The sequence below is a fragment of the Apium graveolens genome, chromosome 3 (assembly GCF_009905375.1).
Source record: "Apium graveolens cultivar Ventura chromosome 3, ASM990537v1, whole genome shotgun sequence".
In the NCBI taxonomy this organism is placed as follows: Eukaryota; Viridiplantae; Streptophyta; class Magnoliopsida; order Apiales; family Apiaceae; genus Apium; species Apium graveolens.
In genome coordinates this window covers 2173689-2200564 of record NC_133649.1, presented here as the reverse complement: position 1 = coordinate 2200564, position 26876 = coordinate 2173689, and the positions used below count along the sequence as shown (strand labels likewise).

Below are 26876 nucleotides of genomic sequence, written 5' to 3'. Positions count from 1 at the left end.
TCCGGGGTCGGGGATCTGGGTCGTTACGGTCTTTCTTTCCACAATATCACTTAACTTAATTAATAATAAATAACCTCATGCTGTGACCCCACACTAACACACATCACAACCCGTTATAGTCTCAGAGATGAAATTGAAATAAGTACAAGTCCTTGAATCCACAATTTAAAAGTTATTACAACCCAAAATGATTACTTGATAAGTTTACAGTTAATTGCCATTATCTGCCACAAGTTATAATTATACATAATTGGTTCCCAAAAGTAGAATGCCTGATCTACCAATAGATCTACCTCTGCAGCTATAGCAGCTACAATATCAACAGGAAGACGCGGGACGCTTCCTAACTGTTGTTGTGTGATGAAGAAATGAAGCAAGAGTGAGCATTACAGCTCGCAAGATAATATATAGTGTAAACAATAATGCAAGTATCTAAATGGATAACTTGCTGGAAACCTTTATCAAGTGTAAGGTAATTACTTACTGGATATAAGCTTAAAAGAAGATGAAGTTACCAATTACTTCACTATACTTATACCATTTTATAAAGCTACTTGAACTACCACTGTTCAAAGTATTATAGGTTTCAAAAGGTCATCCCATAGATGAGACCACAAGTTAAGACTTGAATAGATTCAATCTTTGATATATTATTGAATGAAATGAAGTTACGAGATACTTTATTTAGTCCCTATATATATATATATATATATCCACATATATATCTCTTATACATTTCCTGGAAACATCTGTTATATAAAGTATGAATAGAGTTTGTAACATCCAATGAATTTTGGAAAGGAAAAGACTTTTGACATAAACCCGATATCTTGCTGATCAGGCAAAGATACCAATAAGTAACCTTTTCTACTAGTAGATGGACGAATTCCCCACTGGTCATCACCCTGGCCGCAATAGGACCTTATGCTGGACTGCCACTCAGCCACTTACGCATTTGATGGACTCCCACTTAGCCACTTACACTTTCATGGACGCCCAATGAGCCCATGTTGCTTATGTCGACTCAATAGATGGACTTACTTCCCGAACGTTGGGTAAGCAATCAATTCATTTGTCAAAACAACAACCTCGTTGTGAATATAAAATACACCACAGAGCCGGATCCCTCAGGTTTTGAGCGAGTATTTAAATCCCCTTTGAAAGGAGGATCTTAAATATAAAAATGAGTTTTGGGATCCGCTCTAACTTTTAAAATCATTTTGAAGACTCGAAAACATTTTTAAGAATGTTTGGAGTAATGCTGATTTAATAAAATAAATCAGTCCCAATATATTAGAAAATATCTGAATATTATTATTTAAATAATATTCCCATAAGGATAATCTCTATATAAACAATTTGAAGTAGAAGTTTTAAAACTCATACTTGAAATGAATATTAAATAACCAAAGATATACTTATACGAAAGTACTATCTTTATTTGAATAATCAAAAATAAGTTTGATTATCGAAAAATTATTCTTTAATAAAATAAAGAATAATATTTAGTAAATAAGCGGAGTCATAAGTCCTCAAATGAATATTCAAAAATAATATTCACTAAATAAAATAACGGAGTCATAAATCCTCGAATAAATATTCAACTAATAATATTCATTAAATAAAATAAACAGAGTCATAAGTCTTCGAATGAATATTCAACTAATATTCATTATTTAAAATAAAGTTATCGAATAAACCTTATTCGATTAATAGTTTTGAAAACTATATCTATATATATATATAAATATATATATATATATAATATACTCGGGAACATCGACTCCCGGTTTAGAAAAATGTTCACCTTTGGGTCCCCTATACTAAGGGTATACGCAACTACTGCTTATCTCTAGCATAGGTATTATGCAACTTATAAGCTTTTGAATCAACAATTGGATAACCAGATTACGAAACAGACATGCATATATATACCATATCAGCATGCTTCAATATATCGCAAAATTTTCTAATTAACCAACATGCATCTATCACAAGATAATGCATATACATATATACATCACAACAACAGTATAACGGGTAGAAAACTTGTCTGAGCGACTGGGGGTGGTAAAAGTCCTGGGATGAGTCTGGTAACCTATAAACCACATATAAGTTGGAATTAAACCAAAGTCGCTTATGAATCTATACTTTAACCAATTAGACTCTAACGCTCGTTTTGCGCTCAACGATTCTCTTAAGTCGCTCGAGTACCCTCGGCTCCATCATTTTTAATAAATTAACCATTAAGAGTTTTAAGGTGATTCTTTTGCGAGTGTCTTACCAACTGCCTAATACACTTTACATAAATGTTTCATACTCCAATTAGTCATTTAAGGTCTTTAACCAATATTTCAAAGTAAGGCGAGGGGTAATGGTTCGTTAGCAAAACGCCGTTACTTAAAACGGTCGTTTCTCCTAAACCGTACATCGGATTCAAACGAACCACATATTAAAACGAAGCTCGTAACATGAACTATCTAATCATGGCAGTGGTCAAAACCTAAAAGTGAGTTCTCGGGTCCTGATGTTAAGAACAAAACAGTCTAAAGTAAATCGGACATTACGACGGCTATGTTTACGCGATTACCAATTTTTATCCTACTCCAAATCAACCACCAATCAACCACAATTCAACCATACAACCAAACTCCATACATACAATGCTACAACAGCCCCAACAACTCAATATTTCCAATTTACACTACTTCCCAATCATGAACTAAAAGCTTACATAAGTTCTTTAACTAATCAACAAGATTTACAACTCCAAACACATCACAAAACCAATACATCTCTAAATACACAATAATCAAGCTTCTCATGAACCATTCCAAACACAAAAACTCTAAATATACAAAAGTAGGGCTAGGGTATGAGATTATACCTTCCTTGGTGAGTAAAAGTAACTAAGGAGCTTGGAATCACCCTTGAAAGTCCTTACCAAAGCTTAATCTAAACAAAAACTCAAGAACAAAATTTTAAGTTCTTGAAAAACACTATTCACCCTCTTCTTCCATGAATTTTAGGAAGAGATTGTGAAGGAATTTGAAGGTTAAACTTATAGGATAGCTATATCTATGCATAAGGAACCTTAGATAATTACCTCACTAATTAATGAAGCTTGGAACTTGGATTTGGGTTTTTTCTTCTTGAAAATGGAAAAGGGCCGAAAGCTTCTCTTGGAAAAATGAAGTCAAGATGTGTTTTTGTGTTTGTGATTTGTTTTGCTTGGTTGCTAGGTTTTTGTTTTGTTTAATTACCTTTTTAACCATGTAAAAATGTGTGGTTAATAATCAACCACACTTCCTTCCTTTTTGGTCATGCTTAGGTCATCAATCTTATGTCATCTTCCCATGCTTGTCCTCTTCTTATTGGTTTGATGACATCATCCTCACTAACCTCTTTGATTAGTTCCTAATTACTTGGCTAATGACCGTTGATCTGTAATACGGTTCGCTTAACTTTCGTTTTCGTTTATCGTTTGAGGGATCATACCCGGGATCTTATTACTTGGGTTTCCTTAACCTTTCTCAATACATTATATTCCTTTTATGATCCTCTCTTATAATCCTTGAATTTAAATCCTTTTTATCCTGTTACCTTATACTCAATTCTTTCGGTATCTGGTGGATTTTCGGGAAAAATCAAAGTGTTCGAATTTGGATTCTGACGATCTTTACATACACTTATATATCATATGGAGTACTAATAAGATCTCAGAATAACAATAATAGAACCCCTACATAGTGTGGCATCAAAAGTTTTCTTATTCAGCATAATAAGCAAAAATACTATTCATAAGGGTTACAAAAAAGTTCAAAATTCTGGGGTTAACAGTTGCAAGCATTATGACAGGAAAACTAATAATCAATTAATTTTGTAAATACAAGGCAAACATGACATAAACAATCAAGCAACAAAAACAAATTGATAAAGAAGAAGATAATTTCATTAACATTAAACACATAGTACATTAAGATGCAGATTATATCAAGTAAATCCTAATCCTAACTGCTCTAATTTAGACTTCTTTTTCTCAGCCTCCAACCTCCTTGCCCTGTGCTGGTAAGCTCTGGACATGGAGTGTGCAAGAGAGATGATCCTCTCCTGCAACTCCAAAGCAGCAAGGCGTTGCTGCTCAGCCACCCTGGCTCGCCTCTCCTGCTCGAAAGAGGCTTCCATCTCAAAGAAAAGAATATCGATTTGATCATCCCACGAGAGTTCGTAAAAGACCTCAAGTGGAATATCAAAGGTGCTGTAAACAACCCCCTTGAGGCGGACATGAAGTCCGAAAGGATCAAAATACACTTGAGCATCATCCAAATGATGGACCGGTTGATAGGATCCATTAACAAGTCTGTAGAAGACTGGGGCATCCATTTGAATGAGAGAGAGAGAGAGAGATGAACAGAAGGTGAGTTTGAAATTTGATGTTTTTGTTGAGAGTGGGAGATTGATGAGTGGTAAAGAGTGAAGCGTTTTAATTTATAGAGGGAGTACAGATAAAAATCAAGTGTGGCGCCCCAAAACCCGGGGTCAGGAGTCTCGGAAGCCACGCTATCTAAACTCGCACAACTCACACTACAATATGTAAATACTCACGCTTCACGACCCCACACTTAACACACACACACTACAGGTTATTGTCTTGGAAACGAACCATCATTACTAGAGAAATTTTATTACAACCCAAATGTAATTAGTCTTACCGGGGGTGACCTTTAAGTAAGGTTAATCCGTCGGCCGAATATACGTTTCTTATTTCTTATCTTACATAAACCATACTTATAAATAAGCCGAACTATAAACAACTGAAAGCTAATCCAGCTTATTCCGACTACCTGAGGTACTGCACCAAACAATCTACGGAACAGCTGGCCATTTCCTACCCGTTTCCTGGCTGTGGTTCTCATGGCAGGCATCTTGATTCACTGTTGTGTTGTGTCAATTTAAGAAAACAAGTGTGAGCTAAGATGCTCAGCATAATAATGTACAGTATGAAAATGACTGTATAATAACATCATATATTATATATATGTTTTATTTAAAAGTAGGTTTCTTGGTATCCCACACCTTCTTATGAAAACGATTCTTTTAAGGGGGTTTTATAACCTGCAAATACCTTAATAGTAATCCCAGCACCTAGGCTTGGGTTACGGTATTGCATATCAATTCCAATTGGAAGATTTTGGACATCTCACAGGAGCCACCGCATACGATGATCAGTCGTCCTACGGAAAGTAACCTTCTTTACTAGTAAAAGGACGAATACCGTCATCTCTCGGGTATCACCCTGGCCGCATTCGGGCTACGTGTCCCATTTTCGGGTATACACATACTTCACAAGTTCCTGAGTACACAAAGTACATTCGCCTGCGGTACCTTTGGTAGCCCATCCAGCACACATAGTACCAGAGTCTACCCCTCCATTGTCCTTCAACAGAATTCTATCAATCTCGGGAACTTGAACCACATCGAAGTTCCCCAAGCGTTTTGCTTGTTGATAGAGATAGTTTATCTTTTTAAAATATAAGTGTATATATATGTATATACGTACTTCCGAGAATTTCGGAGGAAGTACTAGGGATGTGTGTTGACCGTTGTCAACCGATAATTAATAAGAGGGAAAGTTTCTTCTCGAAACTACATTCAATATAATAATAAGTCGGGATAATATTCTTCGACGATCTGAAATTATTCGAATGATACTTCTAAATCAGAAGGTATATCAGGATCTATGATCTTTCAATCAATAACCATCCTTTAATAAATAATCATTACTTAAATAGTAGTCTATAAATAATTAAATGATAATTGATATTAATCATACCTCGAATGGGTTATTATTTAAAAGATTTATTCAAATAATATTTCTCAACTAGTTTGTGTTTACATAATTAATAATCTATCATGATTAATCGGGTTTGAAATAAATAAACGTTGAAGTATACTACTCCTATAATAAAGGAATACGTATATAATATTTAATATCTGAATCAATAAAATATAGTTGAGGGAATATGCTCGTTGGGAAATCGTTTTACAAGTTCGAGGTGTTTTAATGTTTCGTAAGTGGACGATGAGTCCCTTTAAAACGTACCACTATGGACGTATAACCGTCCTATAATATCTCCGGAATGATTCCCGGGTTTTATCTTAATCCCCGACCGACCCTCGGTCTTATACAATACATCATGCTTAAAGCGAAATAATCATTTCACGATATATACTTATCGTACAACATCGCTATATTATGCGAAAATTCAACAACTACGTATCATGGCAAACATGGTATTTATGCGATGATAGTAAAACAATCCTTTCACAACACAACAGTAAAATGGAGTTGGGTTTGTAAACTTGCCTGGGTATCTCGAGGTGGAGGATGCTTTAGGTTCCGCTCGGAAATCTATAACCATAAACATATTTCATTTCATTAGGTTCCGTCCTAATTTACGGTAACTCACGCTCATGCGCTACTCATTATACACCCTCTCAACTCATACTACCCTTAACATTTCTTTTAAGTCATAAACACTTTATGGTCACTTCATTTTCCTAAGTATCTTGAGTTCATTCTCAATATCGATGTCGGCTCCGCTTAAGGATTCTTACGGTTTCTACTCGCGCGGTCTCGGCTCCGACATTTTTATAAAATAGAGAAATCATTCTTTTTACTTGAAATTTTTATGACAGTTAGGAAACTCAATATTTTATTCTCTGTAAAAATTTCATGATTTATGAATACTTTTAAGTCTATCCTTTATATTTTCAAAGTTCGTGATTCGTAGCAGTTTTTGTCGCGTAAAACACTTTTACTAAAATGATCATAACTTTTGATCCGTAAATCAGAATTAAGCGATTCAAGCGCCTAAACGATCCTTATAACATTGTCTATCTTAAAAAAAGGTTATTTATCAAGAATATATAGTTTACAACTTCGAGACTTTCTGCAGAAACTTAAAGTTATGGTTTGTTGTTTTTAACGAAGTTACGTTTACGATCGGGGTTTCGTTTACGCCTTAACTATCAACACAACCACCAACAATCATCATATCATCATCAACACACAAACTCCTCTCAAGAATATCATGTTCTTGAGACAACAACAACCAACCTTAAATCTACTTAACTTAATCATCAAGATTTCATCAACAACACTTAGTAAGCTAGGTTTACTAACACCCACTAAATGGATCTTAAACATGAACCTTAAATAAAGTTAGGCCAAAGATTTTTACCTTTCTTGAAAGCTTGAGATGTGTTCTTGAGGATGGTGGAGGCTTGGAAGTGCTTGGTATGATTTTTGGAACCTAAAACCACCATTAAAATCAAGAAACCAAAGAGAGGTTACTATTCACACTATTCACTAGTGAGTTTCTTGAATTTATTCCACCCATCAAACCTTGATAAAAAGAGATGAAAGATTTTTCTTACCTTAGTTTAGTTGCTAGGAGGCTTGGGAAATAATTGTGGGATTTTACAAGAAGTAGAGCTTGGAGTTTTGAATTGCAATTCCCCTTTTTTCTTCAAAATAGCAGAATGGGAGCTTTGTGAGGGGGGGGGGGGGGGGTATTTATAGCACTTGGTTGCTTCTCTTGGATGAATTCTAGGTTGCTTCTTGGAAGGTGACTTGATATATTTGCAAGTTGATCTTTATTCTTACTAGGATAGCTTAGGTTTATTCCTTGTCTCCAAATCCATGGACAAATCTCTGTAGCTTGCTAGCTTACAAGCTAAACTACAAGGTTAGCTCCTTAGCACACTATTTGCTAGCTAGCTTGGTCATCCTATGGTTAGCTTACTATTTGATGAAGTAACCATGGTTACTTCCTTACCATGGTTTAGTTAGTGCGTTACGTTTAATTAATCGTTTACCCATTCGCTCGGTTACTTAAACGTTCTTCGCAATACTTATTCGTAAATGGTTCGCAATGTAATTCTTTTCGTATCTATTCCTTATATTTTTATTTATCCTAATTGAATATAAATCCGTAGGATTTTAATCTCGTAATTATATTGTGATTCCCGTAGTCCTTGATAAGTCGTAATTACGGTCATTTTTCAAAGTTCGTTTTCTTCGAAAACTAATAGCGTTTACATACACTTATTTGGTACGTATAGTCGTAATATCTATTCCGAAACTCATTTTCTTATGCACTATATATAGTGTGGGCTCAAAAGTTTTTCCCGTCTGTCAGGGTTACTATTCATTAAACGTTTTACAGGTCTCAAAAATTCGAGTTATTACATCAAGAGACTCTTGAGATGCCCGGATAATAGGAGTAATAATCACATAAGCCTACCAGACAGCTAGAAATGACTAGTGACTATTCCCCATGCAAGTACTCAAGGATATTAGTTTATTTTAAAGAGTAACTATTCCCCATGCAAATAAGCGTGTACTCCCTACACAAAAAGTAACTCTCCCTATCAGCAAGCAATCAGATAAAATTATCACTATCAGCATACTCAAAGCAACACAAATAATGTACTAGTCTACTAACATTGGACTAACATATTTCCATGTAAGAAAGAAATCATATAAGCATGTAAATGTGTCAATAAGTCAGAGAAATTTAGAGACTAAGTATGTCAAAAGTATTTTTATGAACAGAATTTATGAATTAAATTTGTTCAATTTTTCATACTTTTTGCTTCTTTTGATCTGTTATTTATTAAGTTCACATACTGAAGATATGACGTAATAAATATTCAGTTTACTTAGAATTTTGAGAAATTCCAAGTTAATATTAATGGAGAAGTCTGGGTATTTATAGAAAAAGTAAAATACTTATCGAGAAGTCAAATAAACATTTGATATTAAACTTATCGAGAAGTAATTTTAAATATGAAAAAGGTACATTCGAGAAGTCAAGTGACTTATCGAGAACTCTGATAAATGCCCAGTTTGTCCAAAAAGGACTGAAATAATTCTAATTTATTTGAATTGAATCAAATTAAAATCAAAATAAATTTTACAAAAGTATTTGTCTAAAATAATTCATTGAATTAAATTATTTTAGTTCTGAGTTATTGATAAGTCTCAAAATATCCTTATCGAGAACTCTGTGAATTAACACTATTAGAGATCTCTACATGGTCTTATCGATAAGTCATAATAGAGCTTATCGAGAAGTCATTCGAGAAGTCTGTAAATAGGCTTATCAAGGACTCACTCGAGAACTCCAAAATGACTTGTCGATAAGTCATTTTGACTTATCGAGAACTCAGTTCTCTATACCTTTAAGTACTGTTTTTCTGCCTTGTGCTAATTTTTACACATTTAAGATGTAAATTAACAACTAAGCAGTTTACTTAGAATTTGAAATATTCTAAGTTAATTTTTGAGTTTTTAAAGAAAATTAAATATACAGAGATTCTGAAATATTTATAATTCATATTTCAGTTAATTTCTAATTAAATCAAACGGGGTTGATTTATTAGAAATTAATCTGCTGCAAAACATTAGCTGAGTTCTTGCCTTAGGATGAAGAATTGAGCATTCCAATTTCACTCACAAGTCTAGTGAAGGTTGCTTCATCCAAAGGTTTAGTAAAAATGTCAGCTAATTGTTTTTCTGTTGGAACAAAAATGAGCTCAATGGTACCATTTACAGCATGTTCCTTGATAATATGGTACCTAACATCAATGTGCTTTGTTCTAGAATGATTAACTGGATTAGCTACTATAGATATGGCACTAGTATTGTCACACATAATAGGAATTTTGTGTAACACTAGACCATAGTCCATTAGCTGATTTCTAATCCAAAGCACCTGAGCACAACAACTTCCAGCAACTATATATTCAGCCTCAGCTGTGGAAGTTGACACAGATTGTTGTTTCTTACTATACCAGGACACAAGTCTTTGACCAAGAAATTGACAGCTTCCACTAGTACTTTTCCTATCAACCCTGCATCCAGCAAAATCTGCATCTGTGTATCCAACAGCTTCAAAACCAGTTCCCTTAGGATACCATAATCCCAAGTTTGGAGTTCCCTTTAAGTATCTGAAAATCCTTTTGACAGCCATCAAATGTGATTCCTTTGGATTGGCTTGAAATCTGGCACATAGACAAGTAGCAAACATGATGTCTGGTCTATTAGCAGTCAAATACAGTAATGATCCAATCATCCCTCTATAGCATGAAATATCCACACTCTTGCCTTTCTTGTCTTCATCCAACTTGGTTGCAGTAGATATTGGTGTAGATGCTGGTGAGCTATCCACCATACCAAATTTCTTCAATAAGTCATTCACATATTTGGTTTGGCTAATGAAAATACCATCACTTCTTTGACTAACTTGAAGGCCAAGGAAGTAATTCAATTCTCCCATCATGCTCATTTCATACTCACTCTGCATTAGCCTAGAGAATCTTTGACAAAGCTTTTCATTTGTAGATCCAAAGATGATATCACTAGTAAAACCATGTTTGAGTAGAAATTCTGAAAGTGTGTCATACCAGGCTCTTGGTGCCTGTTTCAAACCATATAGAGCCTTAAGTAATTTGTAAACAAAGTTAGGAAATTCTGGATCTTCAAAGCCAGGTGGTTATTGCACATAAACTTCTTCTTCTAGTTCACCATTGAGAAAATCACTCTTGACATCCATTTGATACACCTTGAAATTTGAGTATGCAGCAAATGCCAGAAAAATTCTTATTGCTTCTAGTCTTGCAACGGGAGCAAAAGTCTCATCATAGTCAATTCCCTCTTCTTGTGAGTAGCCTTTAGCAACCAGCCTTGCTTTGTTTCTGGTAACAATTCCATTTTCATCCATTTTGTTCCTGTACACCCACTTAGTTCCAATTATGCTTCTGTTCTTTGATGCAGGGACTAATTTCCAAACTTTGTTTCTCTCAAACTGATCCAGCTCCTCCTGCATGGCACATATCCAGTCAGAATCCAATATGGCTTCTTCAGTTTTCTTGGGTTCTACTTGAGATAGAAAACATGCATGTAGGCATTCATTAGCAGTTGCACTTCTAGTTCTCACACCAGCTGAGGGATCACCAATAATAGCTTCTACTGTATGACTTCTATCCCACTTTCTGGTGTGTGTCTGTTGACTAGTGCCTTCATCATTTTCTTCAGTATTACCATGACTGTCATTTCCATTTTCTCCTTCTCCCCCTGAGTTTGTGCCATCAAATTCAGGTGTCTGAAGAGAGCTTTCATTTCCATGATTTTGTTCAGAGGTTTCTTCATTTGTCACTTGTTGTGTCACAACTTCATCTTCCTCATCAGAATCATTATCAATGGTTAGATTTCCAAATGCAAGGGCTTCAGTATCATTTACATCAAGGCATTCCAAGCCTGGACACTTGTCATCATCAAAAGTCACATCTGTGCTTTCCATAATTTTCTTTTGATCAATCACATAAACTTTATAGGTTGTTCTTTCCAATGAATATCCCAGAAAAATTGCTTCAAAAACTTTAGAGTCAAATTTTCCCACATATTCAGAGTTGTCTTTTAGAATATAACACTTGCTTCCAAACACATGTAGATGCTTCACTGTAGGCTTCCTGTTAGACATGATTAAGTAGGGTGATTTGCCATGAACTTTGTTGATGAGATATCTGTTTTGAGTGTAGCATGCAGTATTAACAGCCTTTTCCTAAAAACTAGTTGGCAACTGAGCATCTTGTAGCAAAGTTCTAGCAGCTTCAACCAATGTTCTATTTTTCCTCTCAACTACTCCATTCTGTTGAGGTGTTCTAGCTGCTGAAAATTCTTGAACAATGCCTTTGCTTTTGCAGAATTCGCTTAATGTTGAGATTCTGAATTCTGTTCCATTATCACTTCTCAATCTTTTCACACTAACCTTTCCTTCAGCTTGCTTCTCAATTTTCTTGATGTGCTCAATTATAATGTTTGGAGTTTCATCTTTAGAGTACATGAACTCAACCCAAGTGTATCTTGAAAAATCATCAACCATGACAAGGGCATATTTGTTCCTTGAAATGGACAAGACATTTACTGGCCCAAACAAGTCCATGTGAATAAGTTGCAGAGGTGCACTTATGGAATTCACAGATTTTGACTTGTGACTTGATCTTTTCATCTTTCCTTTCTGACAAGCTTCACAAACTTCCAGTTGAGTAAATTCCAGACTGGGCATGTCTCTCACAAGCTCCTTCTTGACTAAGGTGTTGATTGCTTTGAAATTCAAGCGAGATAGCTTTTTATGCCACAGTTTGCTTTTCTCTTCAGATGCCTTGGTGTAGAAACAACACACTCCTTCCTTATTTGTTGAGTCTAAGTCTGCAACAAACAAGCTTCCCTTTCTTACTCCCTTAAGATCAATTTCACCAGTCTTTTTGCTAATAAAAGCACAATCTTCTTTGTTGAAAATAACTTGAAAACCTATGTCTGCAAATTGACTAACACTTAAAAGTTTTACTTCTAATCCAGCAACTAGTGCTACATCTTTAATGACAACATTTCCAGAAACAATCTTGCCATATCCCATTATGAATCCTTTGTTGTTGTCTCCAAAGGTCACCAAAGGGCCAACCATCTCCTCAAATTATGATAGCAGGGCCTTATCACCTGTCATATGTCTGGAACATCCACTATCAATGATCCATATGACCTTCTTCCCTTTTCCCTGCACACAATGAGGATTAAATGTGTTTAGCTACCCAAGCTGTGTTGGGCACTTTCTTCTTGTTAACTGATTTTGCAGAAGTAGAATGAGAATTTTGAGATAAAATGGAATTCATAAACTGTTGAGCATTTTCCCTTTCAGATATAAAACCATCTTTTGATTCTATGAAATCAATTCTCAATTTGTAGCAACGCTTCATCACTTTCATGTTGCAGGGAATGCAGTCAAACTTGTCACAGAATGAATATGGATCATTTGCCTTAGCTTCATTGTACTTGCAGACTCCTTCAGGTGAATTGCTAATAGTCTTTTTACAAAGATGAGTTAGGTGATTCATTGATCCACAATTCTCACACCTCTTTCTAGGAGCATCTGCAATATAAGCAAAATTATTGCTTCTGTTTATCCCAATCTTTCCATTTCTATTCTTCTTTTTCTTTTTGACCTGTTTAGCTTTAATCTCCTTCACAGGCTCCTTAATTTCTTGATTGGCTTTTGGTGTTTCAACAGAGATGGAAGACTGAGTTGTCTCATCATTTTTCTTTTCCTTGTCCTCATCAGCTATCTCCTGTTTGATGATCAGCTCTTCTTCACTGAAGTTCACTTCACATGCCTTGAACAAAGGTGATTCAACTTTCTTCAAAATAATTGGAACATCTTCAGTTTCAGTTGATTTCCCTATGTCACTGACAGACTTCCTCTTATTGTTCAAATCCTCATAATCAAGACCAATGGCAATGTTTGCTCATCGCTTGTTCTTTTCATGATATTGGCCAATCAAATCAGAAGCATTTCTGAAGGATTTCAGCTTCACTTCATTCTTCTCCAGCTTTTCTCTCAATACTGCTTCAATTTCACTTGCACACTTTAATTTGTTCTTTAAGTATGCATTTTCTTGCTTGAAAGTATCAAGCTCAACCAGCAACAATTCAGTCTCTTGTTTTTCACTCTCAAGTTTTTCATTGATCTTTTTCAATCTGCTAACTTTCTCATTTGCAGCAACCATGCTTGTATGAATGTGGAACATTTCTGTGCTCATCTTTTCAACAGTTTCCTTATATTGACTCACATTTAAATCAATTGTGGTAAGAGTTGGTACCTGTGATTTAGATGATGAAGAATCTCCTTGCTCCAAGGCCATGAATGCATAGTTTCCAACTTCTTCATCTTCATCATTATCTGAATCATCCCAGCTCTTGCCCTCAGCAATATAAGCTTTCCCTTGTTGCTTTTTTAGAAGAGCATCATACTTTGCTTCCAATTCAAGATAGGCTTTATCTTTCTTTGCCTTCTTGGGTTTCCTACATTCTGTAGCAAAATGGCCCAACTCATCACAGTTAAAGCACCTTATTTTTGATCTATCAACAGATCCAATTTTGTAGCCAGTTTTGCTATCAGGAGTGTACTTCCCTTTTCCTTTTCAGCTGCTGTCTTTGTTGAAGGACTGTCCTTTGCTCTTGAAAAATCTTGGTTTCTTTACTCTAATATTAGTGAATTTTCTGGCCAAGTAAGCCATTGATTTGTCTAGCTCATGAAGCTCATCAAGAGTGTAGAACTCATCTTCTTCATCCAATTCCAGTATGACCTGCTCTTCAGTGTCATTGACTCTTTTCTCACTTGTAGAAATTGCTGGAGTTGGGGATCTTTGCTCATCATTAGAAGTCTGGCCATCATTCACAATCAGTGCACTTTAGCCATCCATTACATATCATTGACCAGCCCTTAATGACTTCTTTTGAATCATTTCAAGTTCATAAGTTTTCAGAACCCCATAGAGCACTTCCAGTGTGATTCTACTCAGATCCCTTCCTTCTCTGATTGCAGAGATTTTCTGTTCCAAGTGATCAGGGAGAGTAAGCAAGAACTTCAAATTCACTTCTTCAACATCATAAAATTTATCATGAAGCTGCAAGTCATTTATTAGCTTATTAAACCTTTCAAACACATCAGTAATACACTCCTTTGGTTTAGCCATAAAACCCTCATACTGAGAAATCAATATCCTTCTTTGATTTGACCTAACCTCCTCAGTTCCTTCACAAAGTATTTCAATCTTTTCCCAGATCTGTTTAGCAGTGTCACAGTTGACAATGTTATTATACATTACATTGTCAAGTGACTCAATTAGTATCAGTTGCAAAGCACTGTCTAGGGAAACTTTCTCTCTTTCAGATTCAGTATACTCAGAAGGATCCTTGGGGGCACAATGAGCTGGAATAACCATATCTCCATCTGTGGTTTCCTCAACTCTAACTACAGGAGTGAAGGGCCCATTCTTGAGGATACCAATGTAAAGATGATTGACCATTCTTATAAACAGCAACATTTTCTTTTTCCATAAAGTGTAATTGGCCTTATCAAAGGGAGGAATCTTGATACTACTGATTTTCTGTGTATTCATTTTTCCAAGATCTAATCTGTTTACTTTCAGATTTTGCTCTGATACTACTTGTTAGGTATGAATACAACACAGAGGGGGGGGTGAATGTGTTTTGGCTTAAATGTTTGATTTTCGATCGACTAAGGCTTTAGCAGTTGGTAGTTGTTAATGATTTAGTAGAATGGATGTCAAACATAAATAGCTGTGCAAATATGTAAAACAAAGATCTTCAAAACTCACTTAATTTTATATTAAAAAATCAAGCAGTATTTTGCTACAAAATCTCTAAGTTCTTGTTTTAGAACTTAGCTTCTTTCTTGAGAGAGAACACACAATTTTCTATTCTGATTGTTCTACTTAACTAGAGGACCGGTGTTAACTTTATAACTCAGTTAACTGCTGGTTTACACAATGGATAATAAACATGCTATTAGCTTTTCTAAACTGTCACTTGTCATTTCTATTTATAGAAAAGCAAATCTTCCATTTCTGGCTTAGCATATCTTTAGCATCCCGTGATTACTTTAATCTCCTCTGTCAGTTAATCTTTGCCATTGATCTTGTACATCTCTCAAGCTGCTTTTTGTAGACTTGACAATCCAGCTGTGTGAATTGTTTGTTGATTTGCAACCTTGGATATTGAACTGTTCTGCAATTCTGTACTTAGAGAAATTTCTTCACTTCGAGATCTCCAATTAAGCTGTAGAGAACTCGACATCTCGATAGGCATGTTGGTTTGTCGATATCTCTGAAACTTCATTGTTAACTTGACTTATCGACAACTCTGAGTTCTCTAGTGAATTTTGGTTTATCGATAACTCAGAGTTCTCTAATGGACTTTGGCTTATCGATAACTCAGAGTTCTCTAATGAATGTATACTTGTCGATATCTCTGAGTTCTCGAATGGCCAATTCCTGAGTTCTCTATATCCGGTGGATATTGCTTATCCGTCGAGTAGTGATGGCTTATTCTTCGAGTAGACATTGCTCATCCGTCGAGTAGATATTGTTCATCCGTCGGTACTCTCTGGAGTTTAAATGACTTCTCGATAAGTCATTCTGGAGTTCTCGAATGATTTCTCTATAACACTAATTTTGTGACTTGTAGAGATCTTGACTTAGAATGTTTTACACCAAACAGATTTATTCAACTCCAAGCTTCTTCATAATTCTTCTGAGGCATGATCTTCTTGATCTTCTTCCAGATAGAATTCTTAGGCTTGACACTGTTTAGAGAAAAATGCTCTGGTCTGCTCCATTTACATTTTACAGACATTAAGTGTTACAAGTATGAATTACAGATTAAGGTTACAGTACAACTAATCTTAGGGTTGTCAGTATGACTTAGTATTGTTATTATACAGGCATGTCTTGCACAACAACAAAGTCCCCGCTTAAATCTCATCGTTCATTTGATGTTATTGATAAGAATGACTAATATATCCCAACACACATAAATGACATTATTTAATTCTAATTTCCAGAAGTCGCGTTAGCATTTCGCTTAGAGTTTCATTTATTATTTCTTTTTTCCCGTGTCTCGACCTCCTTGGCACCTTATCTTCGCTATCACTTTCTTTATTTTTGAAGTTATTTCCAAAACTTATTGGATCTTTTTAGTGATGATTCATTTTTTGTTGATGTTGTGAAACATCATCTCTTCCACATGAGTCTTTCACATCTACACCCTTGCCTTGATCAGAATATGTACGTCATTTATTGCTCCTATCATTTGAAATTGCCTTCTGATCCCTCTTACCTTTGTTTGAGGCCTGAAAGGGTTGCGGTTGAGACTGAAAATACAGACCCATATTACCGGGAAGAGCATCTCTCCGTATAGGTCCACCTCTCATGAAATAAGCTCTTCCGAAGATAACAATATCATTTCATTCCAGGTTTTCGATATTTAAGATGGATAATAATTTTTGATGATCACTAAATTAAAAATTATATCGTGAATTTCAAGAGTAATGTTAAATTGTCAAATTATAATTTATAGAACTCAAGGTAGAGCAGAATGATTTAAACTAACAGATTTACATATTCCATATTAAATAAACTTCTTAATGTCAAGTTCATAATAGTCTCTTCTCCTCAATTTTAAATAATTTTAGTTTAATGATCCTAAGATAATTTTAATAGTACAAACAGTATTATTTTAGTTCATTGTGTCAAGTAGATCTTTATTATTTTTAGGTAAAGTTTATCTATTATAATTAATGGAGATAATATAATTTTAGGATTAACATATTTAAACGTAATAAAGTACATAATCAAATATAAATTTAAAAAGTTAAAATTATAATACATATATCTAATTAAAAAAATTAAAAATTTGTGCACGAGTTATAAGTAATTTTATTAAATTTTTATTATATTCTAGCGTACCCTGCTTGGAGGACTTATCCAAGGAGAACTATTGTATTAATATTAAAGTCTAGAAAAATGACAAAAAATACTACTTTTTTGCGATTTTACTATCTTCTGAAAATATTTGCAAAAATATGGTACCGCAAAAAATAACCAGATATGCATCTAATTGTATCGAGTTTTTTGGTTTCATTCGAGGTTGTTTTTGGTTTCATTCTAAGCTGAAACTTGTTGTATAGAGTTGGGGAACCCCGTCGAATTTGCATAGAGTTGCAAAAACTGTATTCTTACAAATAAAAATTAATAAAATATATTTTGCATTTTTTTAAAATGATAATATTTTTGAAAAAATCATTTTAAGTTTGGATATTTTTCAAAAAAGTCCTAAAAACTAAAAAAGGGTAAATATAAAAAGAGTGAGAGTTTTAAATAATTTGAAATGCAAATAGATTTTAATATAAACAGAAGGACTATAAATTATCTGAAAAATGGATTACACTGTAGCCATCTATCTATTATTATATATATATATATATATAAGAGCAATTAGGTTGGTTGAGATAATTAATTTATTTGAAAATACTGAATTACCCCTCATAAATAGATGTTCATAAATGTGAAATTTAAGAGTTCATAATAATTACATCTAACTCAATCACTATCAATATTTCACGATTATATATTAACAGCTTATAATTATAAAAGAATTTTTAGTTATATTTATTAATATAAACTAAGATTATAATTTTAATATAAATTTATATATTATTAATTTATTTTTTAACAAGATAATTTAATATGTTAACCAATTCCGAAAAGACTATCAGTTCAGTTTATTATCGAGTCTAAAAAATATAAGAGAACTTTCTATTTATATGCTACCAGTGAGTTGTTGTTTACCTTTAGAAAAAGTTTAGTTTTCCATCGTGGGACCAAGTCAACATAAACTAATAAGGGTTTGGAGTTTTCAAATATATTATAAAATATTAAAAAACTTAACGTCAAAACTACGCCATGAAAATTTTAGTTAGCTAATTTTCTTAATTAAAGAAAATACGTAACTAAAGAAAGAGAGATAGTAAATTCAATCGTGACCATGAATATTGCAAAACCAGTATAAGAAATGAAGAGAACAAATACATATAAAATTAATTTTTTCTGAATCCATCAACTTGATCTTTTCAAATACTCAATAACGACAATTTAGCAATAAAATTCAAATTTAAAATAAGTACATTATTCACGAATATCATCTATCAGTTTACCAGTATAATATTAAAAAAATGCATCTCACAATAGAACATATTAACATAATTAACTAACATGTGAGTTTAGAAAATCACTGTTATAAAGCTAGTTTCCGAGAATGCATTAATCCACTTGCATCAACTGATCAGCCCAACTACTAGTATAAAATTAGATTTCATTGGTAAAACAAAACTAACCATCTAATTCGAGCATCATTAGTTTATCCAAATAAAAAACAAACCAGCCATTCAACTAGCAACTCAACCCACTAATTAGCTCAACTTGCTAGCTGAATACAATCATCAAAAAATAGAAAATAACATAAAGTAATAGGAGAGAAAATAAACAAACATTTTATCTTCCCATCTCTCATGCAAACTAGTTAAAGCAAGTTTTAACTCAATGATTCCTCGTCCGCCAACACAACCTTATCACTTCATTATCATCAACATTTGCATCTAACTCTAACTCATGAACCGATATGAACTGCTAACAACTCTATATCAAATCCATCATTCAAATAAGCCTTTTTAAGGCGGTCTAGTAAACCATACATTTCATTATTTCCAATATACATTTAAGGAATTAATAGCAACAAGTAATAAGGACTGCGACCAAGTGTTTTTAGCAAATATTTCAGGCTGATCACTCGAAGCAATAGAGGGACCTGAATGGGTAATGGGTAAGTATTACTTCAAGGGTTGTAAACGAGTCGACAGGTTCGCGTCCAATTTGAAAAAAAATTTAATTCGAGGTTGGTTCGATTAATAAACGAGTTGAATAGGAACACAATGCAGATACTTTATCAAATATAAGATGAAATATTATTTATGTTCATCTCGCTCTTTTAAATGTGAACTTTTAAAGCGATGATAAACTAAAATTTTACGATTGTTAATGTTAAGGTGTTAAGTAACCGATCATTCTAAAATCTTGAGGTATTAGAGGATGATCTGAACATGATATTATACTCTTTAACATTCCCCTTCAATCGTCCGATACGTTTTGCTACGACTGACAACAACAAATATAACCAACACCAGTATTAATAACCACAACAAATATTAAATAAATAATGGGGGATGTCTCGAATCTGAGTCACTCGCTAAACCGAGCTCCGATACCATGTCAAGAAACCAATCAGTCTAAAATCTTAAGATATTGGAGAAAAACTCGAACAAGATCTTACACTATTTAACAAAGGAACCGGTCACTCCCAAGATCTTATATCAGTATTCTAACACTCCTCCTCACATGAAAGCCCATCATTTATTGGTCCAATAACGAAAGCCCATCATTTCTGGGTCGAATAGTTAATTAGGGACGCCCATCTTTGAGACATAATTTTGCATTTCGTGTTTATTATAAATTGTGAGATTGTTGGGGGTAGCAAGAAGTCGAAACTGAGTCATCCCGCCAGTGTGGACTCTGATACAATGTTAGTGAATCAATCATTCTAAAATCTTATTAATGTTATTTTCGGAATTTTATATTAATATTCTAACCGTTAATAATTCACTAGTTTTACAACCTGTGCGATGTACGAGTCTTCATTAATATTTTTATATTATTTAAAATTATAACAAATTTCTTTTTAGATCATTACCTTATTAGTATATTTATAAATAATAATATAAATATTTGTTGTTGCTGAGATTCGAACCTGAATCTTGGATAATGTATAAATAATAATATAAATATTTGTTGTTGACGGGTTCGAAATTGAGAGTTTGAGTAGTGTATATTTTTTTAGTATATGAATTTAACGGTCCTGACCACTTGATTAAAAAGATATGATAAATGGGGATAATCAAATCAACAAGAAAAAATATATGAAATTATACTCTATTCCGGTTATTATATAATAATAGGTATAGATAGATATAGATGCTGCAAAATGAATTGATGTATTAAGCATGCTATTTGAATCTCAGTATGGTTACATTCATTTCCTCGCATGTAACAGATAATTTTAAAGCAATCTCTGTTACAAGATTGCATGCAAGAACAAGTCTATTCTACATGTATTATTATAGAATCCCAAACATCATATCATCCTTACCTTGTAACTAATATATTACACAAACAAACCACTGCATTACAAATTATTCGCCTGATTGCGGTTAATCTTCTGCATTTTTGAAAGGCTTGTATGTCTTGAGATCTGTAATCAGGCCTTCTATGGATCCAGCAGCTGCCACAATCGACACGATCAAACACACCCAACTCAAAATCTTAAGCCACACCCAGGTGAAAGAGAACTTTGGTATTTTTGCGCGTGCAAGGTACATTTCTATTGGGAAATATACGGTTAATGGATAGAAAGAAGCAGCCCCGATTAGTCCCAAGAAATCGTTGAAGAACGGTAGTAACATGGCGATCACAGAGGTAATAATCACGTACGCTGTTCGCCACACCATCCTAAAGAAGTTGACATGCAAAACACCACAAAATGGAACGGGAATAGCTTGTTCAGCTGCTATGAACTGGCTCTCTGGCCATCGCTTGCTGCACGTAGACTCTACGAATCCGAATATGGGTTGTGCAAACACCTACAGGTGAACCTCGATTAAGTAATAATCGTTAAAGTAATAACTTCATTCAAATAATATTCTTTTACGGTCCCAACATAATGGACACAGTGTATTTTTACTACCGATAAAGTAATAAACTCGCTAAAGTAATATTTTTTCTCGATACCAACCTTATTATTTTAAAGAAGGTCATGTGGGAAAGGTAATCACCTGATATGCACCAATGAGATGAACTGCAATGCAAACATTGGCGAAATCGATTAGCCAGAAGGGCTCATAGAAACCAAAACCAGTGAGAAAATTTCCAGGTGCCTTGTTCCCAAATGCAGCATAGCCTATGCAACCACATAACATGTAGAACATAGTTGTGGTAGAAACTCCAGCCAAGGAAGCCTTTTTCATCACTTTGTTTTCTGATGGTGGTGATCTCAGTGTGTCCTGTTTTCAACAAACATTACACTTCTAGTCATGCACAATTTTTTCCATGTCCTAAACCAAATATTTATTGATAAAGTCTCAAATTTTAAAAGAATCATTGATATGAGTTCCGGGGAGTTTTCTTGTTATCTTGAAATTAAGACAGAATCGTTAACTTAATATGATATCATAATTCCGAGAAGTTTTCTTGTTATCATGAAATTCCTGTTAGTTTGTTAATAATGTGAAGATGGTGATTCTTCAAAACTTCACTAAAAATGGGACAATGGGACAAAATGATTCTCCTGGGCTACAAAGAGTGTTCCATTAAATAGAGAAAGCCCATGTGTAGTTGGTGACAAAGTTCCAAGCTAGTCCTTGTTATAAAAAGAACGGTTTGTCTGGTGTGTCCGGTGTGTCCGCGTGGACACATGCTAAAAAAGTGTGATAGATTAGTTGTAAAAATTTGATCGATGGGGATTTTTGTGCATGCAGGGGGTCCATCATTATTAATGAGCTCTCCATTCGCCTCTTCCAATTGTTATCGTTCCTGAAAGAGTGTCCGGCACATATTTTAAGATGAAGAGAAAATATAGTTTTTTAACTTTTTAAAAAAAACTATACTTTCTATTTTTATTTAGAAAAAGAAATTTTTTTAAAAAAATTACAAAACTATACTTTCTATTTATTTTAAAATGTGTGTCGGACATTCCTCCAGAAACGATAGCAATCGGAAGGGAACCCGAGAGTAAAACTAAACTACTAAATGAAGTGACATCTATGCAACATGTGACTTTATATGGTTGACACAACAAGGAAAGATGGAGTTTCTTCTCACTTCACTTGTAGGAGGTGTGTGGTATGGACCATCAATCTTTGTGTCCACATTTGGGTCTATACATAGATGTTCTACATTTATATATTCACTCAAATATTATTCTCTTATAGCAAAATTACAACACAACATAGAGGCTACTTTTTTTAACCCATAACGTAGAATAATGAAATTTCTTGGGGTCATTTTCAAAACTATGTCTATGCACATGGAATCGACTTAGAGGTCCCAAATGTCAATTTTTTAATTACTTTAATATTCACGGTCCTAATTTAAACACCTAAATATATATTGGCATAGGACAAATCACAACATAGATTAAGAAATGATGTGTAAAATAAAATTGATGAGTTTGTAGTGTAGTTGGTAATAATAGATGCTAAGTATAGAATTTTCTCACGTAGCTTAAGAATAATTGAAGTCCTAGCTCTTGCATTATTGACATATTATTATAGTCTATAGACACATAATTTCATTCAACGGACTAAATTTTGAAAATCAGAATTATTTGATTAAGATATCGATTTATAATTTATCGAGCGATTTTTTAAAAAATCGGATAATTTATCGACAATTTATCAAGAATCGGTCATATCAGACAGATATTTTTGATAGATTTATCAACGATTTTTGAAAAATCGACCGATTTTTATAACTATGTCCGTCCAGGCCACGTAAAGACGATGCTCCTAGACACGATTCAGAATTCGATCCGATAACTCGACTTAATGAGGTAAATTTAAAAGTGATCAAAACACGAGTGGTTCAATATTCATCCCTTTGAACTTAAATATCGATCTCAACGTGATCCGAATTAACCCATTTTCAAATACGAACACAATTCAGTACCCGAAACCGTCGCCCACGCCACGTACTATGTAACGCCAGCAGAAATGAATTGTTTAAGGTAACAAAAAAACAATTGATCGAACTGATTACTGTATTAATAACAACGTAGACAGATACCACGTAAACACATGCACACTGTGTACTAAAATTAATGAATCCCCTGTAAGACGACACCTTGACCTAACAATAATTCGGTGGATTACGAACGAACAAACGTCTGGTTTCATTTTACCTATAAATAGATACACAGAGAACTATAATGTACACATCAGTCTGTTTTACCATTAATTCCTAGTCTGTTTCATCACTTTTTAACGATAAAGTCCGTCATTAAAAAAATTCCCGATTTTATCGATTAATTCCAATTTTTTTTTATAAATTACGTGATCTATTCAATTTTTCAGATCCGATAAATCGGTATAAATTATTCTTTCTCCGTACATTATAACTGAATTATTACATACAAAATTAAATTTCAATTAATATTTAATAGTTATGAGATATATAATAAGTTAAATATATTGTAATCTATATAACTAATAAAAGAGGCATATTACATTAAATTTAATTAAAATATTAAAGAAACAACTGAGTTTTCGTCCGATTAATTCTTCCGATTATTTCCGACTTATCGATTAATCCTAAATTGGTAACTCGCCAATTGATTCTGATTACCGACTCTAAAATATTGCTATAAGTACTCAAAACTGTTCAGCAAAAAAAGTACTCAAAATTACATTAATTTTTGAAAATTTGAATTTATTGACAATAAAAAGAAAATAAATCTAAATTAAATTACTAGACAGCATGCATGAGGGCAAACATGTTATGTCTTCTTAGTCTAACAAGTGGTGAGTTTCATTTAATGGGATGGGATGCCTCATTCAATATGGCACACTAATCAATTTAATTTAGGATAGGACTTTCATCATTTTTCCCATCCTAGTCTTAATAATTCTCCGCATGTATATTTCATCTGTCCCATAATTTTTGTCTTGTTTAACTTTTCGTGATCATGACCGAACTTTGAGTTGTCAAGGAGAGAATTACGTTCATTTTAGCAATGAAAAAACATGATTAAAGATAAGTTGTTGACAGTTAAATTCACTCACACGTCATGAGTCGAACTCTCTAGAGACTTAGAGCTCCGGCTCTGCATAACCTATTTTATTCCTAAATTCATTGTCTGAGTTACGTGCAGGATATACATGACAGTGCTATATCTAAAATGAAGTAAAAAGAGAGAACGAAAAGATGCAAGTAATTTTAGTAACATGCCTGAATCTCAATGAGGACGGTGGAATAATTATAAGCAAAAGCGATATCTCCGATCGACTGAAATGTTCTCCAGATCTTTTCTGACCCCGTCACATCCACTCCTACTGTCGTTCCTGTCAATGTTGTTCTTGGATGCGGACCTGCGCCTGCACAATCCATTCATCGTTTAATCTTCATATTCGCACACCTCGCACATGCTCAGACATCTTTAACATACGTACCTGCAACTTTGGCGATGGAGAGTCCCAGGCCGATGGAGGAGTAAGCGAAAGACATGACTGCGGCTAAGATTGAGAGCCATGACAGCTTGTGAAAGTTCGGGATCTGACTCAGAATGATCTGAATAATTGCAAATACTGACATGAACGGGTAACTTGAATCCGAGCATAGTTTATGGTCTTGAGTGCCTTTGTCATGGAAGCAATTCGACCTCTTGACTGCCCTGTTTAGTATTCAGGTTAAACACAAAAACGACGTGTTAATTATTTTGTACCGGGTTTTTTTTAATTCTCAAGCTCGAAAGAGCAGTAAAATCAAGAATTACTTACACCATGCTAATGGATGCAGTGATTGTATAGCCGATGGTGACTCCAATAAGATTTCCATACTGAGCTATTCCACATAACTGAACCTTGTAACCTCCTAAATATCATTATAAATTTGTCAAAATTTATGGCGGTATCTAGTAATCCGAGTACTCCGTTAAATACTCGCTTAAATTCAAATCGACTTACTCTGAATCAGACAATTCTTAGAACGGTGTTTCTTCGAATGTTGAACAAAATTGACTATATTGGATATTGTTATTAATTTCTTGTTACTATTCATTTTCAACATCCGAGTACTCCGTTAAATACTCGTTTAAATTCAAATCGACTAGTCCGAATCAGACAATTCTCATAACGGTGTTTCTTCGAATGTTGAACAAAATTGACTATATTGGATGCTGTTATTTTTTTTTTTGTTATTAGTTAGATTAAGGTATCTGCAGGTAATAAACAAATAAACAGTCTATATTTTGCCAAAAAAATAATAAAAAGAGAATATTTTTCATTCTAGACATTCTAACTTAACTTTTAATCTGCATACACATCACACATGCATGAATTGTACTGCAATAATCAGAAGGCGTATATAATTCTGTAACAAAAAGGGAAAAGAAAAAGAATATTGTAAAAAAAAAAAAGAAACCAGACATTTTAAAATTACTAAAATGTGATATTTCACATGCCGGGTCCAATTTTAAAATTTGTATCATGAATTCTTTTCCATTTCTGCAGAGAATAATAATCTAGAAAATAAAAAAATATAATCCAAAAAGGTGATAAAAATATACCTAAATGAGATCTGACCACATCCATGTAAGTGTAGTTCCTCTTGCCGGAAACAGGGTCCGGAGATCGGTAACTATCCGCCAGTAAAGTGGAAGTGAAGTAGGTGATCACCGAGAAAATGATCAGAACTGTTGTTCCGGTGACCCAGCCTAACTGAGCTATAGCCCATGCCAGAGACAGAACTCCTGACCCAATTACTGCTGTTATTATGTGTGCACTCGCGGTAAGTAATGTTCCTGTAATACAAATTCACACATTAGAATCATCATTGTACTACCTGCAACTCCCTTGCATTTACTGTGTAACGTGGGACAACATAGGATAAGCCCTATTCAATCGTGCTCATTTACACGTGTAACTAAATTCAAAACAAAGTGTATCTGTTTTGAATCCCGGGAAAAAGAAAAAAATGGTTTTTTTTTATCGTAGGGAACCCGCAACCGCTACTCTTCGGATGCGAAATAGACTACAAACCACGTTAACTAAGGTAAATCGCACTTAAGCAACAGACTCCGATTCAGAAAGCATAATCACATATAACACACTCTCTCTCACACACACTTCTACTAAGCTCAATACATGATAAGATACGTAAGGTTTATGAATGTATACCGGTTCTTTTGGCACGGCCATCGTCATCGAAATTCTTGGCAGTGTCGTCGCCATTTTCGAGTTTTTCGGTGTAGAAAGCCTGTTTGCGGACTTCTGTAGTCATATCTTCCCACTCTATATTATCTCTCTCTGGAGTCAGAAACAAGTGTTTGGACCTTAAAGATGAAGAGAGTCTGTATATATAAGGGGGAGCAAGGGACTTTTAGGCAATACTCCCTTCATCCCAATTTATTTGTCGAATTTGACTTTTTACGGTTAAATTGATCAAATTTTGACTGAAAATTACACTTTATACATTATCGAAAATATTTATAAAAATTATATCATTAGAAAATATGTTCAATCTACTTCTATATGTATTTTTCGCTTTTTCAAAATAATGAAATAATGAGTTTA

General features: G+C 34.0%; 1 protein-coding gene across 1 annotated transcript; it reads right to left on the bottom strand.

Annotated features, from left to right (window-relative positions):
- Positions 1-20540: 20540 nt before the first annotated feature.
- On the bottom strand, positions 20541-26638 carry LOC141711392 (amino acid permease 6-like). The gene is made up of 7 exons (XM_074513815.1): positions 26481-26638; positions 25871-26104; positions 25083-25176; positions 24756-24976; positions 24535-24680; positions 21366-21593; positions 20541-21173 (listed from the first exon to the last, which is right to left on the bottom strand). The coding sequence occupies exons 1-7, from the start codon at positions 26581-26583 to the stop codon at positions 20745-20747; spliced, it is 1455 nt and encodes a 484-aa protein (XP_074369916.1). The 5' UTR covers positions 26584-26638; the 3' UTR covers positions 20541-20744.
- Between the last annotated feature and the right edge of the window lie 238 nt (positions 26639-26876).